Raw genomic sequence first — 18,338 nt, 5'->3', positions numbered from 1 at the left:
AAATTTTAAAATATACTATTTCACACAGAAAACTCATTTTTAATGTTACTAACACTTAGATGTTTGCACATGAGTCTCTAATCTCTACATATCTGATTATCACTAGTCACTGTTGGTTACTTTCTGAGATCCACCTGAGCATGGATATAAAATCATCTGGTAGATTTCAATGATAATGCTTTTCACATGTACTAATTATTAAGGAGCAAATTTTTATGTTTTGAAGAATTATTATTTAAATTTTTTTTTTTGAATTTAATAACCACATGATTAGAAGAAGCATTTCATTACAACTTTAACATATTCAGTAACACACTCCAGAGCAAAGATACATCTCTTTCAAAAGTCGCTGTAAATTTCTAGGTTCACAGTTGAATTAATACAGTTATACAATATTGAACTCAGTATAAACCCTGTAAGATATAAAATTGAATGAGTTTTTACCCTTTAAAGAAGATCTCCATTTCAAGATAGGCTGTTTCCTATAGTTTTTAATATTATTTTTTATTTTTTTAGAAGAAGCATATCAGTACAGCTTTAACATACCCAACAACGGTTTCCAGAGCAAAGACACAGCTCCTTCAAAAGTGGCTATAAAATTTCTAGGTTTAAATTGAAATAACCTATAGAGGTCTTAGAAGTACAGCTTGATGGATTGTTTGTATGTATATGCCTGTGTAACTATCACCCAGACCAAATAACAGAACCTTATCATCATTCCAACAGGCTTTCTCCTACCTCTCCCCTTTCTTGCTTGCCTGTCCTTTGGGTTCCTTCCGCAAAGTGACTGCTATTCTGAGACCTCTCAACAGTGACTGATTTCTCCTATTGGTGGGCTTCACGTTAATGAAATTGTACAGTATATAATCTTTTGCGTCTGGATTCTTTAACTCATTATTACTGTGAGGTTCATCTGTTTTGTTATGTGTAGGGTGTGTGTGTGTGTGTGTGTGTGTGTGTATACATACACCTGTTGCATGCAGGTAGGGGGGCAGAGGCAGATGTCAAGTGTCCTGTTCTATCATTGTCTTATTTCCTTGAGACAGGGTTTGTTACTGAATCTGAAGCTAGAGTGGTGGCCAGCAAGCCCCAGGGATCCTCCTGTGTACCCTCCACAATACTGGAGATACAACTGCACGTAGCTACACCTGGGTTTTTATGTGAGGGCTGGGGATTTTAACTCAGGTCCTCATGCTTGAACAGCAAGCACTCTTATCCACTGAGCCATCTCTGTAGCCCCTGTGTATTTTTAAAATACCACTCAACTGTTTAATAATGAGAGCAAATAATATTTTGTGTACTATCCAGTTCATTAATTTTCATGAGGATATCTCTGTGATAGCACATTTATCATTAGACATCTTTTACAGATGACAAAAAGACTGCTTAGAGGCTTTAAGCATTGCTGCCAAGGTCACACTCCCAATCAGTGATACCAAGACTAGTTCTGACTTTCTGACTTAAAGCATTCATTCTCTCCATTCATCCTGAAGTTTGTGCCTTAACCTATATTATGAATGGCAAAAGACCCAATGAGAGGATGAAAAGGATGGGAAGAGGGAAGGACCCCTCAAATTGGCCTTTGGTTGGTGTTTTACCCTGTAGTGTTTTGGTTGAAGACTGATCAAAAGTCAAGCTAGCTAACCTCCAGCACTTGAGTACTGTGCACTGGGTGGTAGGGTTGGGGATTGGGGGAGAACTGACTCACTAGCCAGCACATCCAGGCAACTCTACTTACTGGATAGCAGACTGTTCATTCTAGTTTAGCACCCAGTTGCATACAGATTATGTCTTGGCCCAGCAAGGTTGCTTTTAGAGGCTCCTAACTATGTCATGGAGAACTTTTTGCTACACTGACACTGTTGGGACTGTTTTTCCTCTGAATGTAGATCAACCATTGGTTCTATTCATCCCAATGCCTCTGAGGAGTATGAGGTATTTCTGTTTCCTTCTCTTAGATGGTCCTCAGAGATTAGCTCAAGCATCTTTGCAGCAGCAGTATCTTACTGATGGCCTTGGTTTTATTGTACATGCCAGATTTCCATTGTTAAGGCAGTGTGAGGTAAAGAGAAGTTAGGTTTCTTTTGCCACCTAAAGAGTTTTGCTGATTGCCTGTCTGTTCTGTTCCTTCCTTAAGTGATGTCCTGGCTAATTTATACATGTGGTCATGTGTGTATGGATTTCTATAAGCTTTTGTGTCTCACAGTTCTGAACTAGGGAGTAACCTTTACATTTGAGACAATGATAGCTAGGTTTTTACCAGATAGACTTAGTCATCACAAAGCTGACACTGAGGGTGAGACTAGAAACACCCAGCCTAGGGAAATCCTGAGTTCTGCAAACTTGGACCAGAACCTCAGAGAACTCCAGGTATGGTGGCTCCATATGGCAGGAAGGAGTTCCTCTAGTGCCCGCTGCACACCCCTCTCCAGGAAGGAGCTCTTTTATGCACATGATAATGAATTTTGAAGATTTGAGCCTAGATAATCTTGGGCTTATGGGTAGAGGTACATTGCATCCTTGAAGTACCCAGAGAAGCTTCTAGAAGCTTCCATCACCACTGGAGCTCCCTATAGTCATGGCATTGGCTCTTTGAGGGAGGCAAGATGTAACAGGACACCTCTGGCTTGCATCATGGATGGCTCTGCATCTTAATACCTGTGTGCCTCAGTCTGCTCTCGGATCCTGTCTCGCTATTCTTACTGTAAAAATATATGTCTGACAAAAATCAAGATTTTTTTTTCTGACAGTGTTAATGGAAAATGTCTGTGAAAGCAGTTTGCAAGTATAAGGTTGTGTCATTAGTAACATCATCCATTTTTAGAGCATACTGATAGGAGCCCATGATGTCAGAATTCAGGGAAGGCAAGATATTGGCCAACTTGCATTTGTATGATAATTGGTGCCCAGAGGGCAGCATGCATGCCAGGTGTTTTTAGCCAGAAGCAGTCGCAGGGACTTGGTCTTACTGTGATTCGAAAAGTTTTTGAATGAAAGAGCTAGACCTGTGGTTTTGTGAAAGTAACTAGAGATTTCAGTAGGGGATGGTAAGAGCAGTCATTTATTTTAGAAATACCCTTGGCTGTACTGTGGAGGGTAAATGGGAAGGGGAGAGGCTGAAGGTAAGGAGACATTATTATAATCCAGGCAGGACTCAGAGGAAGCATGGGTAAGAGGCGAACCTTGAAGCCAGACAGGTCAGATTCTAGTTCTGCTCTTTTATTTTGCTGTCTGGTTCTTGATGTATTTATCTGCGCCATGGACTCTGGTGCTGATGAAAAACTGCCATCTAGGTAAAGTTCTTCAAGCAGATTTGGCACATGGTGCACACTCACATCAAATGTATCATCTTAACTTTAGTATAGACAACTGGCGGCACTGATAGCATGCACTGCGCTGAGTAGTCATTGACAGTAGTTTCAAAACCATTTCATCACTCCCTAACAGAAGCCCTATAAACATTAAATAATAAGTCCCTTTTCCCTTCCCTCCAACTCCTAGGTAACCTCTAACATAGTTCCTGAATTTGCCTATTCTGAAGAACTCATATAAGTGGAATTATATATTTGTTCTTTTGTGTTTACCATATTTCACTTGGAATGGTTTCTAGGCTCATTTGTGTTGCAGCATGTATCAGAACTTTTATTCCTTTTTGAGGCTGAATAATATTCCATTATGCAGATGTACCACAGCCTATTTGTCTGTCCACGGACACTTGAGTTCTTTTCTTATTTTGGCTATTGTAAATAATTCTGCAATAAACAGTGGCATACACCTGTCTGTATCTCTGCTTTCAATTATTTAAGTATACCCCTAAGAGTAGAATTGTCGAGTCCTGTGGTAGTTCTATGCTTGACAACTTAGAGGAACTACTACAATGTTTTCCACAGAGGCTATGACATCTTTCATTATCTTCATTCATGTACAAGAGCTCCATTTCTTCAAATCCTTATCAATTTTTACTGCTTTCTCTCTCTTTTAAATATATAATATATTGTGCATCTTGTCATAAGGTTATTGGCCATTTGTAATTTTCCATTGGAGAAATGCCTATTCAAGTCTTTTGTTAGAGAGGGAAGGAAGGAGGGAAGGAGGGGGGAGGGAGGGGGGAGGGAGAGAGAGACAGAGACAGAGACAGACAGAGAGACAGAGAGAGACAGAGAAAGAGAGAGAGAGAATGAGAATAAAGCCAGACTGGGGTACTGGCTAAAGAGGGGATTAATGTTGACTTTTCCAGCCTGGGTAGGTAGGTAGATAATGAACTGTCAAACAGGACAGGCAGGCCTCTTGTCTGGTGATGTGGGTGGATGGAGGAAGGCATTGGGCTTAAGCAGGGCTCCACTAAGCCAGGGCATTGTCCAGGTGAGGAGCTTATTGAATTCACCGCCCTATCAGGTACCTGATTGGTTTTTCTGAAAAAAAAAACAAAAAAAAACAAAAACAAAAACAAAACAAAGCTGAGAGGTCTTTTACCTATTACTCCCTTCCTGCTTGCTAATCTAAGAAGTAACCTGAGAACTTCAGTGACCCTTGGGCTTCTCTATCTAGAAAATGTGAACAGTCATTAGGGGGAACAAAGAAATATGGGGTTTCTAAGCAAGCCCTCTCCTGCTGCTGCATCTCTGCCCCTCCTGATTCTGATCAGGTCAGTCATTCCCTGCGCATGTTAAGCCACCCTACAGGACCCAAGCATTGTTGAGAACTATTGCGTCCAACGCTTTGCCCAGTGATCGCTTTAGCCTCACTACCTTTGTCCGGCTTTTCACTTCTCCACAGCGACGTGCCATGCTGTGATCATGCTGTTCCCATGATCCACTGACTTTCTTGGAATCGCTCCATGCAAAAGTAGATGGCTGTTGTGTTAGCACATTATGCTGTGTTCTGATGGGGAAAGTTATGCTTTCCTTTTTCCCCACACTGTAACAGAAAGTGATGTTTGAGCAATTCACTGTTCCTCCGCCAAAGAAGCAACCATTGGAGAAATGAGTGCACTTGGTGGCTTGATTTCTTTTCTTCTAGAGCCATAGCCGGCTGGCAGCCATCATGTGGCTCAGGCAGACAGTGTTTACAGATTTGTCCCCTGATGCCATCTGCCTGTGAGGCTACAGGAAGCCCCAGCAACTGCTGTTGTAGCAGGTGCTGGGGCTGCTGATGTGGGTGTCCGTGAACACACACACACACACACACACACACACACACACAGAGCTTTGTGTGATGTGCAGAGGTACTACTGTTGGTGTGGGGCTGAGCTCTGTGCCTGTTAGGACTCTGGGTTGACAGCTGAAACTCAGCCCTGCAAAGCACCAGTCCCAGTTGCTGGTTTCCGGTGGGGCCCTGTTGAAGGAGGAACAGAGGGTGAGACTATTGTGCAGAAAGTTAGCAATTGGCTAAGGGGCAGAAGCAATGTTTTTACAAGCATTTGTTGTTTTCTTTCCACCTCAGCCTTCTGACTCATTCTGTAGAGGGTACCAATCTTCATTTTTTACTCCTGCTCTTTTTAAAGTGCACATCTCTTATCTGTGAGTCCTTCCTGCCACTCAGCCAGGCTTCAGGTCTAACTCCCCAAGCTTTTCTTTTGTTCCCAAGTTAGTGTAATCATGGGTTCAGACAAGCCTAGAAATGCTTCCCTTACTTTGGAAGAATTTCTGTGTATAGACCTCTACTGTGTGACTTAGTATCATTTTGGGCTTTTCGTGCTCTTGTGAAGAATTATCTAAGTTATTAAAACAATGTGGTTGAATATCCCTTATCCAAAGTGCTTGGGACCAGAACTATTTTGGATTTAGGAGGGGTTTTGTGTGTGTGTGTGTGTGTGTGGGGATCTTTATATTTACCTAATGAGATATCTTATAAGTAAGTCCTAAATCTAAACACAAAATTACTTTATGTTTCATATATACACATAAACTGCAGGTCATTTTATAGAGAATTTTTAGTTTCCCTCTGTTTTAATTACAACCTGTCACATGAAGTCACATGTGGAAATTTCCAGTTGTCCCATCATGTCAATGCTCAAAAAGTTTAGGATTTGGAGAGATTCATATTTTGTGTTAGGGACATTCAGCCTGTAACTCTTATCCTTTAACCCACCCCCCAGTCCTGCGATCCAGTTCTTCAAAATTACATTTTATGTATGTGTGTTTGTATGAATGTATGTATGTATGTATACATGCATGCATTTACTTAGTGCCACTCCATGTGTATGGAGAGCAGAGGACAACTTCTGGGAGTCTGTTCTCTCCTTCCACTGTATGGGTCCTGGGAATTGGACTCAGGTCATTAGACTTGATAGCAAGTTCCTTTATCTCCTGAGCCATCTTGCTGGCTGCTAAGATTCAGATATTCTTTGAGCTTTGGCAAGGGTTCACCTAGATGAAGGGCAGCGATTTTTTTTCTATAAAAGGACAGATGTTTCAGGCTTGGGCTCTGTTGCATCAACTCAACTCTGGTATTGGATCATCAAACCAGCCATAGAAAATACATGTGAATGTGTTTGTGTTCTAATGAAACTTTGTTTACAAAATAGAGTGATGGGCTGAAGTTTAATGACCTAGAATGACAGTCATTTTTTTTTTTTTGGTCTTTTTGAGACAGGGTCTCCCTGTAGCCCCAGCTGTCCTGGAACTCACTATGTAGACCAGGCTGGCCTTGAACTCACAGAGATCCACCTGCCTCTGCCTCCCGAGGGCTGGGATTAAAGGCGTGTGCCAGCATGCCCAGTGACAGTCATTATTTTTATCTGTCCTTTAGTTTTCCTTTTCTTCTTTTTTGTTAAGAGTTGAAAAGCTGCCTTTAATCCCAGCCCTTGGGAGGCAGAGGCAGGTGGATCTCTGTGAGATCAAGGCTAACCTGGTTCACATAGTGATTTCTAGGACTAGGGAAGACGTAGAGACTTGAACTAAGGAGACCCTGTCAAAAAACAAACAACAACAACAACAAAAGCTAAGAAAGAAAGAGTTGGAAGGCTAGAGGAGCTTGATGACTATACATGAATTTAAATCATCATTTGGGTTTAGCATGACTATGAACACAGTGGTGATCTGACAATGTAGTTTTGTTAGACCTTTGTTGAAAAGAAACCAAGGCTTTTGAAGATGGGAATCTGCTTGTCTGAATCTTGTCATTGTTCACAAAGTAAAAGAAGCCATCATTTAGAGCTGCAGGCTGCCTTTCACATATCAGGCATTCTCTTGATGTTTACATGGAATTGGCCGAGTCATATGAGGTCACCTTACTATACTGAATATTATTCCACATTGTAGGACTAGGTGTTTCTTTAATCAGTATAAGGAAGAAACTTTTAAAATTCAGGCAACAGCATTTGTCAAATGTTGTATTGTGCTTGCTTGACATTATATAATGTTCATTTCCAGAAAGAGAAAGAAGTGCTCTAAAATTTCAAGCTATAATCTTTTTCCCTTTTTTTGTCCTCACAGGAAATAAAGAAAGATGTGAAGAAAGACCCTCTCTCCAACAAAGCTCCAGAGAAGCCCATGCATGATGTGTCTGGCGGAAACTCTTTGCTGTCTTCGGAAACAATTTTAAGAACCAATAAGCGAGGTATGGCAAAGTGGGAAAAGCCTGTCTCCCTGCAAACAGATGAAGCTGGAAAACTTTGGGTGCACAATGTCAAATTTAGCATTGCTTAAGAATTGAGGAGTTTGCCATTTTATTTGCAGTATAAATTTTGCACACACACACACACACACACACACACACACACACACACCCCTACTATCTCTACAGTTCTATAGTCAGAAGAACTAATTTTTTCCATAAGCCGATAAAAATGTTAATGCTTTCCCTGGGGTTTTAGCTTCCACTTTTACATCTATTTTTATGAATGAAAGGTGAATCTAGAGAATTTGATAAGGTACAGCCTGAGCTGAGTGTGTCTGCCCATGCTCTTTTGAATTAAGGGTAACTATCAGCTTTTGTCTCTGTAACTGCCCAGCTCCCCAGCATAAACCCTGTCTCCCTGTGTTTATGAAGCAGAATGTTTGAAGATATGGCTAATACGTCATCTAAACCAGAAACCTTTAACAGTCAGTCTTGTCTTTCCTCTTTTAAGACCTTAAATGACTTTTAGGTACCAGCTTGTTGGAACTTTGTTTCCTTTCCCATCTGCCCCTGGTGATAATTGTTGTTTGAATGATGTGAGAGAGAATCTAAGATTGCAGAGAGGACCCTACTTAGTTCTGGACTGTGGGCACACTAGGCACAGTTAGCATTTCCTGACCTTAGGTCAGCTAGGGCCCACACTGAGTTGAGTATGCCCATAAGTAGGTCAGCCTTCAGCTGCCCACTTTTCCTGGGCTTATTACTTCCTTAAAGGGAAATTGAAAACTGTTCAAAAGCAGCAGGAGGAAATGTATTAGCAAAGGGTTCCTTTAACGAGAAAAAAAGAAGGCAAGTTTACATAACCATGGGGAAGAACAGCTAATCTTTCATAAAATTTAGACAGCATAAGAATTTGTCCAGTGAACTACCCATTGATGATAGCACTGGCAACATTGGCTTTGTGTCTCCCTTCCTTCCTGCCTCTTCCTCTGCCCCCTCCAGCTGCCCTGGGTTCCATTTCCTTTTTTGAATTATTCACATGAAATATTGGCTGGAGGCCCAAGCTGGTTAGCAACTATAGAATTTCTTTCCCCTTTTCTCCTCCTCCTCCTCCTCCTCCTCTTTTTCCTTCTTCCTCTTCTTCTCCTCCCCTTCCTCTGCCAGGACATCCCTTTCCTCTGTCCTTCGACACCAGAACTCCAGGTTCTCTGGCTCTTGGGCTCCGAGGATTTATACCAGTGGTCCCAGGGTCCTTGGCCTTCAGACTGGGAGTTACACCATTGACTCCCATGTCCTCCTCCAAATCCCATCATGCCAAAGTTGGGGATTTCCCATTTAAAAATTTTAGCTTATGTTGCTATAAAATTACAGTCTTCCTAAAGTGTCTCCTGCACATTCTTTTTGAGTTAAAAAAAAAAGTGAGGTAGTCTCACATAGTTCAGGCTGGCCTCAAATTCCCTATGTAGGTAGCCCAGGCTGGCCTTAAACTTCTGATTCTCTTTCCTCAACCTCCCAGGTAGTGGCATTACAGGTATGAGTGACCATGCCTGGCCAGAGCCACCATGCATGGCCCTAGACTCTTCAAATAAATTCCCACAGTCCAGAGTCCTGTGGACTCATTGGATTTGAGAGCTGGCGTCCACTGAGTGGTCTCCTTTTGTCTGCTCCGAGCTGTCCCCTTCATCTGGCTCTTCTCATACCACTAGGCCTAGCATTTGCACATACAGTGACCAGCAGTACAGCCTTCCTGGTCAGCTATGTTGTCATAAAGTCAATAAGAGACTTAAGGTAATTAATTTTATAAGAGAAGGAATTAATTAAGGCAAGGAATGCAGGTAATTATCTGGATGAGTTCAGTAAAATTACCTGAAAACTAAATCAATGAAAGAATAGATATTTTCAGATAATTGTTTCTTTCCAACTGAAAATCTCACTTTTGAGTTCCCCTCATGGAATTTCTTATCCACCAGAAAAATGAATTCAGAGAGTGTCCTACTTGACTGTCTCAAGCCTTCTACCTTAGGCATGCAGGAGGATTCAGGCCAGGTTTTCACTCTTAGGCCTTTTGTATGCTAAATATGCCAGTCATTATGAGACCTGAACATGCAAAGGCATCCTGTGACTATGAAACCCATGACATCCCATCTTTATTCTGTCCCAGGCTTCACACTGACCTTCTGGGTCACCTGGGCCAAACATCAATTTCCAGTTGAAGAGAAGCATTGTGCATCAAGATCAGTGCTGTTCTGGTCCTCCCCCATCCCATCAACTAACACTATTTTATTCCTCCTATAATAAACAGTGTGTGTGGTGTAGAGTGATTGGCCTTGTCAGGCCAGATAAATAGTTCATTGTACTGAGCTGAAAAGCTACATTTTTTTCCCATCCAAAATCAATGAAAAAACACCACCACCCCCTTAAAACAAAGACCAGAAGCTAAATCTTTAGAAGGTAATTCTAGTTCTAAGTTTTTGAGTTTTGGGAGTTAAATGATTGAAGCCCCCCAACCCCCCCCCCCAACCTTTTCCTTAGAGCCTTTAGGATGTTTTGGTCTGTCAGTGTCTTTATGGCTGTTAGGGAGGGAGGAAGTAGTTCTTAGGGTTTGTGAGCCTGTTTTGATCTGCTAATATGGGCTTTGAGTATATGAGCCTACCCTGTAATTTGGCCTCTTGACTCTGAGAATTTAATCGAAAACACAAATTCCCTTCAACTTTATCAAAGATGGGAGGATGCTTTTCTTTCTGTGAGCCTTGTCATTTGATACAGATTTGGAATTGGTTTAATAAAGAAAGAATGAATTCTATTTGGTCATGACTGAATTTGAACCACTTCACTAGGTCCTGAGCTCAGGACAGACTTAGTTGGAAAAGTTTGCCCAGTTGCATCCAGCTGTTACTGCATTTTATAACATGCCTCACTTTGAGGCAGTTGCAGACAGATAGGAATGAGCTCACCCTCCCCAGGCACCTGCATAAAGGCAGAAGACACCCAGAGTTTAAAGGAAACTCTTTATAGTCTTGAGAAAAGACCAGGAACACAGAAGTACTAGTGTATTAGGGACTAATTAGTTTCAATTGTAACATTTGAAAATTACTAAGTTTGATTTATGGAGGTATAGGAAATGGCTCCATAAGTTTGTTGTTTGAGAAGATAGAAGATAGAGCTGAAATTCAGAGGGAAGACTGGTCATGCTAACTGGCTTGGCAGCCATCAGTTGTCCAATTGGGCCATAGAACCTTGTTCAGGTATACCTGTTCCCACCACTGGTCACAGTGAAGGATCTTCCCATCTGAAACAAGCCTTTCCATAGAAATAAGAAGTTACCATTCATTTAAACTTGCAGCATGGTTGTTATATATCCTAGAGCTACCCCAGACTCCTAGTATGTTGATCAGTTGTAGCCAGAAAATGGACTAATTTTCCTTGGAGTCAGATGTCATTCTCGTGGCAGAAGTTAGTTGAAAGTGGCTTTTTATTTTGTGGGTTTTTTTTTTTTCTATCATTAAACCCACGTAAAAGAATGACGGTGCTCCTGAGTTGTAACACAGATGTGTAAAGGAAGTTTTTTAAAAAGTGTTCAAACCACAAGTTGCGAAGTAAAACTGAATAAGATGGAAGTCATAACAGTTGCTAGCAAACCCCCTAAATATGTTCTTGAGGATGTGCAGTTGGTTTTGTCCATTTCAGTATCCTTTTCTAGTTGAATTAAAAACAGTAATCATTTGGTTTCATCTGTAGAAAGATTTCCTTGACTAACTTTATTCAAGTGATGGCTTATGTACCCAGGTTGTAATCAGTACCCCACTGGCCTGGGTGAGGACTCAGTCTTATACCAGGCCTCTAACTTCCAGCATTAGCAGGTCAGGTGGGGAAGATGTGTGTCCCAGGCCCTTCCCTGCTGCCCATGATTTTGGACATTGTTCCTTTTTCACTTTTGGGTGAATACCAGCGAGGACTTTATAGCATGTGTTTACTACATGCCAACTATGCACATAGTGCTGTGCCGGATGCTGCTGCAGAGACTAGAAAAATAGCAGCCTCCAGTCTGTGTGCCACATGAGGAATGTTGAAAAAGCACTGCCCATTTCTTACATCTATCCTTTTTAGGACAAGGTGGGGGTATATCTCTTATTTACCTTTGTCATTCTGAATGTGAAGCCACTCCGTGGGTTTCTGGTTGGCTTTATTTGTCCTTGTTTCTATTTCCAGTTTATCATGAATTCAGTGTTTGGTAAGTCTCTATTGTATTTTGTGCATTTATTATTCTTTGCTATGACTATTGTTATTGTTATGCTCTCCTGATACAAAATGTATTTTATAATCATTTTTTTAAATTGCTCTGCTACTTTGGCATCTGCCTTCTGAAAGATAAACTGCTTTTTACCATCTTTATTTAAGGTTTGTTATGCATTCGCACTCTACTGTCCCTTCCAGAGATAGATAAATGCTGAAAGATCTGACAGTTTTAAAAATGTTATTGGTAACAGGTCTAGCTCTGATGCTGTGAGGTGAGATCGTCTGTCTCACAGAATATTCCCATTAGGATGCGGGAGGGTTGCTCTCAGAACTAATATGTGGGTCTGACTTTATGGAACGTTGCTCTGTGAGTTCTTTTCTGGTATGTTTAATCCTTCTGACAGGTTTCATTTTAATGTCTTCCTTAATGGAGGGACCAATGAATGCTCTGCCTCTGGTGACACGCTGTTGCTTTAAAAGTTAGCACGGAAATCCTTCAGAATACGTTTTGCATGGGTGGTCCTTGCATGCCTGTCACATTTATATGGGCCTTGTGTTTGCCACACAGAAGAGCTCTTCATTTGAGACTGCTGCCTGTAACTGTCCAAAAGAATTTAACTTCATATGTATTCTTTTCCTTGTAGGATCAGCACTAGTCATTCCAATCCCTAAACAGATCTAACCATGTGACCTTTCTCTCCTGTCACCTTTTCCTGAAAAGGAAATACATTTTTTTTTTGATAGAGTCTCCCTAGTCCCAGCCTGCCTGGAACTCACTATATAGGCCAGGAAACCTACATCTCAGAGATTTGCCTGCCTCTGTCTTCTAATGGCTAGGATTAAAGTCAGGCGCCACCATGCCTGGCATGGAAATACATTTTTTTAAAACTTCCCTTTGTCATTTTTTTGTCTGTCTGAAACAGTATATCCAAGGCATCTCTTGGACAATCATGAGAGTTTGGGCGAGGATGTGAGTGTATGCACATCTGTGCAAACATGAAAGTGCTAGCATGGAAAGCTCATCCTGGCTTATAGGCTTAGTGGCATGGATTTTTTTTTTGAGACAAGCCTCCCTATATAGCCCAGGCTGGCCTCAAACTCATAAAGTCTCCTGCCTCACCCTTTTGAGTTCTGGAATTATAAGCATGCATCACCATACTTGGCTCATGGCATGGTTGTTGATGTCTGGGCTCTTTGTTGGGAATGAATCTACAGAGGATGCAAAAGTGTGTATTCTTAATAAAGAAAATGTCAACTGTTTTTGCTTTCCAGTGGCTTGTTGTTTAAAGTATTTGCAAAATCTGGGGGTTTGCTGTAGAAGACTTTTTTTTTTTTCCCTTCCAATTTCTTATGGAGAAACAAGCACGAATTTTCCTGTGGTTTAACTAGGTATCTGGAAATGTGGCATTTGGGGTCAGTCTTTCCTTGGAGACTATCTAAATCTCCTGTTGATTTTACCTGGCAGGCTGGCTTTTGTGAACGGACAGAAGAGGAGTTCACAAAAGGAAGGCATCACTGTTGTATGGAAAGTATTGGCGGTCACTGGAGCTGATCTTTCCCAGGGGAAATGAGAATGAGGTTGGCAACCAGGCAGTGAACGAGTAGGAGAGATAGTCATTTTGTAACTTTTATGTCTATGTATGTAGCTGCATATGGCCATCATTCCAATGTCTGTTAAACTAACAGGCCAACATTCTAATGGCCGTATTTGTGGGAAGCTTTATGGGAGCCTGTGTTAGGATCAGTGATGGATGTTAGAGAATGTGTTGCCCTTGATCAGTATTATCAGTTCAATCTAGGAACAGGGCTGGGGAAAGGGATAGAAAGAATCTCTGTAGAGGGTTGTTGGTCTTGTACATTTTCTATACATTTTCTGTGTGAGTCAATGACAAAATTGATTTAGGGAGTTTTTCTTCTATTATATTTATCCCCTTTTAATCTCTGTGTCCTGGCCCCAAGGCACTAACATTAGATACAGTAATGAGTATCTCACCACACTCCTGCTGGATTTCCACCCAAGTCAGGCCCTAGAAGATACATCAAGTGGGTTTGAAGTGGTGGCTCCCCCTGGTGGCTTTCGTAGGAAACTCCTGCTGCTCACCTATTGAGGATGCCTTTGGCCCCTCTGACTTAGTGTTCTCATTTCATGCTGTCCCATCTCAGACCCACAGCTTCTCACAGTGTGGAAACATTCCCTTCAGTCGTATTCTCATCTAAAGCTTTTTCATTGAACTCATAGAATCTGTTTCCTGATCCTTGCTCTGTCTGTGATAACCCACTCACCAGGATTCTTCTTTTATTTTTAAATTAAGAATTAAATAATTTTTTCTTGGAGAGTTTCATACATGTATATAATAACCAGGTGTCTTGATAAGTTTTTTGCTTATTTGTTTTGAGACAAGGTCTCAGAGTGACTCCCAAGCTGGCCTGGAGCACACTGTGTGGCCCTGGCTGCCTTTGAACTCATGGCAGTACTCCTACTGTAGCTTCCCAAGTGCTGGAATTTGACAGACATGAGCCATCACACACAGCCTTTGTTGAGAACTACTAAAAAATACTCCTATAGGCACAAGTTTAGGTGTAGATATTAATTTGGACACAATAAAGAATCATGCCGAAATCCCTGTAGGCGAGCCAAAGTCTCCTCCTTAATAGCTCTAAGTGCTCTTAATTACTTCTTCAGTTCTTGTTGAACCTGTGTTTCCTCCAAGGAGCAATATTTTTTATTATTCGTGCTGTTTTCAGTTGCCAGCAGGTGATGATGAAAAAGGCCAACTGGCTCTGTTGACTTCATTTTGGATTGTCAGTTCTCTGTGTGCAGCCCCTTCTTGTGTGGCTTCAGTTGCCCGCTCGCTATACCACTGAGTACAATTATTTTGATAAGTAAAAATGTCTGCTTTCACATCTCATTTTTTTCAGGTTCTGTTCATCAAATTGCAGATATGTCTTATTTTAGCTGCACTGTGGGATTGTCTGGGAGCTTAATCATCATTTATAACGTTGTTTCTGTGGGAAAATGCATTTAGGGTTCCAGACCTTCTGCATTAAAGCACAGCACATTCATCTGGCTTCCTGTTTTACTTTTCATATTGCTGGCAATGAACCCTTAGCTAGAAAAAGCCAGAATCTGTATCATTGGACACTGTGGTGGTTTGAATGAAAATGTTCCCCATAGACTCCAGGTGTTTGGACATTCTGTCCCCAGATGATGGTGCTGTTTTGGGAGGTTTTAGAAGGTGTGGCTATCCTGGAGGAAGCACATCACTGAGGGTGGGCTTACAGAGTTCTTAAGCCTTGCCAGATCTCCAGTCACTCTCTTCTTTCCTGTGCCTACTGGAAGATGTAGAGCTTAGCTTCTGCTCCTCTTCTCTAGCCACCTCTGCCACCATGCCTCCCTGCCAAGATGGACTGTAATTCCCCTGGAACTGTAAGCTCAAATAAATTCTTCCTTCTATAAATTGCTTGGGTCAGTGTTTCTATCACAGCAACAAAAAAAGTGACTAATAGAGTAATTGGTACCAGAGAGTGGTCTGTTGGCTGTGAAGAACCTGACCATATGGGATTTTGAAGAAATGTGGAAGACTTTGGAAGGTTGGGCTGAAAAAAGTGGTTGACTGCTGTAGGTGGAGCTTAACAGGCCATTCTAGTAAACACTTGGAAGAAAGCAGTGCTGAGAACAATGTGGTTTCAGAGGGAAATAAGGACTTAAGCAGCACTTGGGATATTTGGCAGAGTCTGGCTGGAGTCTGCCCTCAACCAAAAAGCTTGCCTGAGGCTAAGTTGAAAAGTAATGGACTAATTTCTTTGGTTGAAGAAATTTCAAGACAGCCTAATGTAGAAATGGTGGCATGGCTGTTAATGGTGAATATTATGCAGATCTGCAGTGAAAGAGAGCAAATGGGGCAGAGAGAAATACAGTTTGGACTGAAAAAGAGCACTAGGAAGATAAATGTTGGAGCCCTGGCATGTGATGGAGAGGATCCCATTGATAAGGAGATTAAAATGATTAAGGAGATTAAGTGATTAAGGAAGGGGCCTAGAGATTCAAACTTAAACAATTGAGAGAGTGACTCCAGGGCAAGACCACACCCAGTTAAGCCTCCAACTTGTGAAAGGAAAATGCTTCAGGAGCCATTGGAGAGAAAAGCTTCTAAAATGGATAAAGCAGGCTGGAGTCCATCCCAAACTTGCAGAGCCTGCTTTCTTATGCAACACAGGCCCACCTGCCCAGGGGTGGCACCACCCACAGTGGGCTGGGCCCTCCCACATCATTCATGAAGAAGATGCCCCTCAGACATGGCCACAGGCCAGTCCAATAGAGGCAATTCCCCGATTGAGGCTCCCTCAACCCAGGTGTGTCAAGTTGACACTAACGCTATCCAGCACGATTGACCCCTTGTCATCTTGACACACAAACACATCACTGTTAAACCATAAGCTTTCCAATTCTTGTCCTCAAGATATGATGTTAACATTAATATCACAACATAAGAGAGTACAACCTTAAAAATCCTACAGTCCTTAAAAAATCCAAACACTTTAAAGTCCATAGTCTCTTAATAGTCTCTTAACTGTGGGTGGGCTTCTATAAAATCCAAAACAAGTACTGTCTTATTTCAAAGGGAAGAATTGGGCACACCTAAGCAAAACCAAAGCCCAGCAAAGTAGCTCGAGGCTTGACATCTGGGATTCACTCATGATCTTCTGGGCTCCAAAGGGTTCTGGCAACTCCACTTCTCTGACTCTGCCGTCCATAGCACAAACAGCTCGTCTCGCAGGCCCAGGCCAGCTCCATTCCACACTTATTGCTGTCCTTGGTGGTTGTCCCATGGTCCCGGCATCTCCAGAAAGCTGGGGTCTCCACTGAAACTGAGGCTACACCTTCACCAATGGCCTCTTCTTGCCTCTTGGGGTGCAAAGCCTCAGATTTTCTCCATGACCCCTTCAATCCTGGGGTCTTTGCTGCAACTGAAGCTGCACTTTCACCTATGGCCTTTCCTGGCCTCTCAGAATGCCAAGCCTCAGCTGCTCTCTGTGACCCCTTCACGCTTTCAACACCAGAGCCATGCAGGAGACTCTTACACATTACCAAGTCCTGCTTCTAGCTTGAAATAGAGATGCGGGTCCCCTCTGTGTGCTGACCCTGAGGAAATACCTCCCAGAAGATTTTATCACAGTGATGCTGGTCTCTTGTTACTTACAGCTTATCTTACAGCCCCAGCTAACCAGCATCAATTGTCCCAGCAAAGGAAAAGCCTTACTTCAGGTTCTGGTCTCTTCTTAATCACAGCTGATTCCTCAGCCCCAGCCAACCAGAACCCACAGATTCTCAATTCAAAACATCACAGGAACAGCCCTGATAGTCTTGGCTTCCCTTTGAAGCTTCACAAGTCAGGCCTCCATCGTCTACAACTCTTTCAGCATAACTTTTCCAAGCTCCACAGCAACAAACTCTGAGCATGCAATAGCTTTTCCATCCCAAAGTTCCAAACACTTCCACAGTCCTCCCAAAATCACCAAGGTCAGGTCTGTCACAGCAGTGTCCCACTCTCTGGTATCAATTTCTGTCCTAGTTTTTTCTTCATTGCTGTGACAAACTAACAACTACCAACTTGGGGAGGAAAGGGTTTATTTATCTTCCATATCCCGGGTCACAGTTTCATCCGGGAGCCCAAGGTAGGAACTCAAGGCAGGAACCTGGAGGCTGGAACTGGAGCACAGGCCATGGAGGAATGCTGCTTACTGGCTTGCTCCCCTGGCCCCTGCTCAGCCTGCTTTCTTATACAGCACAGGCCCACCTGCCCAGGGGTGGCACCACCCACAGTGGGCTGGGCCCTTCCACATCACTCAGTAATCAAGAAGATGCCCCTCAGACATGGCCACAGGCCAGTCCAATAGAGGCCATTCCACAACTGAGGCTCCCTCAACTTAGGCTTGTCAAGTTGACACTAAAGCTGTCCAGCACAGGAGGGGCCTAAAGATTCAAACTTAAAGGAGAGAGTGCCTCCAGGGCAAGACCACACCCAGTTAAGCCACCAACTTGTAAAAGGAAAATGCTGCAGGGACCACTGAAGAGAAAAGCTTCTAAAATGGATAAAGTAGGCTGGAGTCCATCCCAAACTTGTAGTCAAACTTGGCAGTGTTGTTCACCTGGTGCTGGCTTTAGAGGCATGAAAGATGAAAGAATGAAGGGGTCATCAGTTCTTCTTCTGGGGTTTCAGAGAGCCTTGGGGGCCAGGCAGCGTGAAGCAGGGGTGCCCCTGCCTAGAGAAGGCCCTGATAGGCCATTGCGTGAAGCTGTGAAGATGAAGCCTGGTTGGCAATGGAGACCCCAAGGAGTTCGTGATGCCAGAGCTGTAAGGCATCTGCCAAGAAGACCTGCATACAGGGAGTGGTACCAGCTGTGTGTTGCACGCAGCAAAGCTAGAGAGGCTGAGCCACCTAAGCCCTTTGGAAGTAAAGTCCCAGAAGTTGGACATGGAGCTACTGGATTTGGTGTTTGCCCTGCTGGTTTTTGGCCTTGTTTTGGTCCAGTATTTCCT

The 18,338-nt window shown here is 42.6% G+C and overlaps 1 protein-coding gene across 4 annotated transcripts in view; it reads left to right on the top strand.

The window, feature by feature from the left end:
• The window catches only part of Sh3kbp1 (SH3 domain containing kinase binding protein 1), a 390,661-nt gene that overhangs the window by 134,793 nt on the left and 237,530 nt on the right, over window positions 1-18,338 (top strand). For all 4 annotated transcript variants that reach the window (XM_029564790.1, XM_008835702.2, XM_008835705.2 and 1 more), the window contains one exon: window positions 7,437-7,560. In XM_029564790.1, the coding sequence (XP_029420650.1) occupies window positions 7,437-7,560 (124 nt within the window). The remainder of the gene's footprint in view (window positions 1-7,436; window positions 7,561-18,338) is intronic.

This window comes from Nannospalax galili, unplaced genomic scaffold (assembly GCF_000622305.1).
Source record: "Nannospalax galili isolate Female #2095 unplaced genomic scaffold, S.galili_v1.0 scaffold217, whole genome shotgun sequence".
Lineage (NCBI taxonomy): Eukaryota > Metazoa > Chordata > Mammalia > Rodentia > Spalacidae > Nannospalax > Nannospalax galili.
The sequence above is the reverse complement of the archived record's forward strand: the minus strand, read 5'-3'. Positions and strand labels throughout refer to the sequence as shown.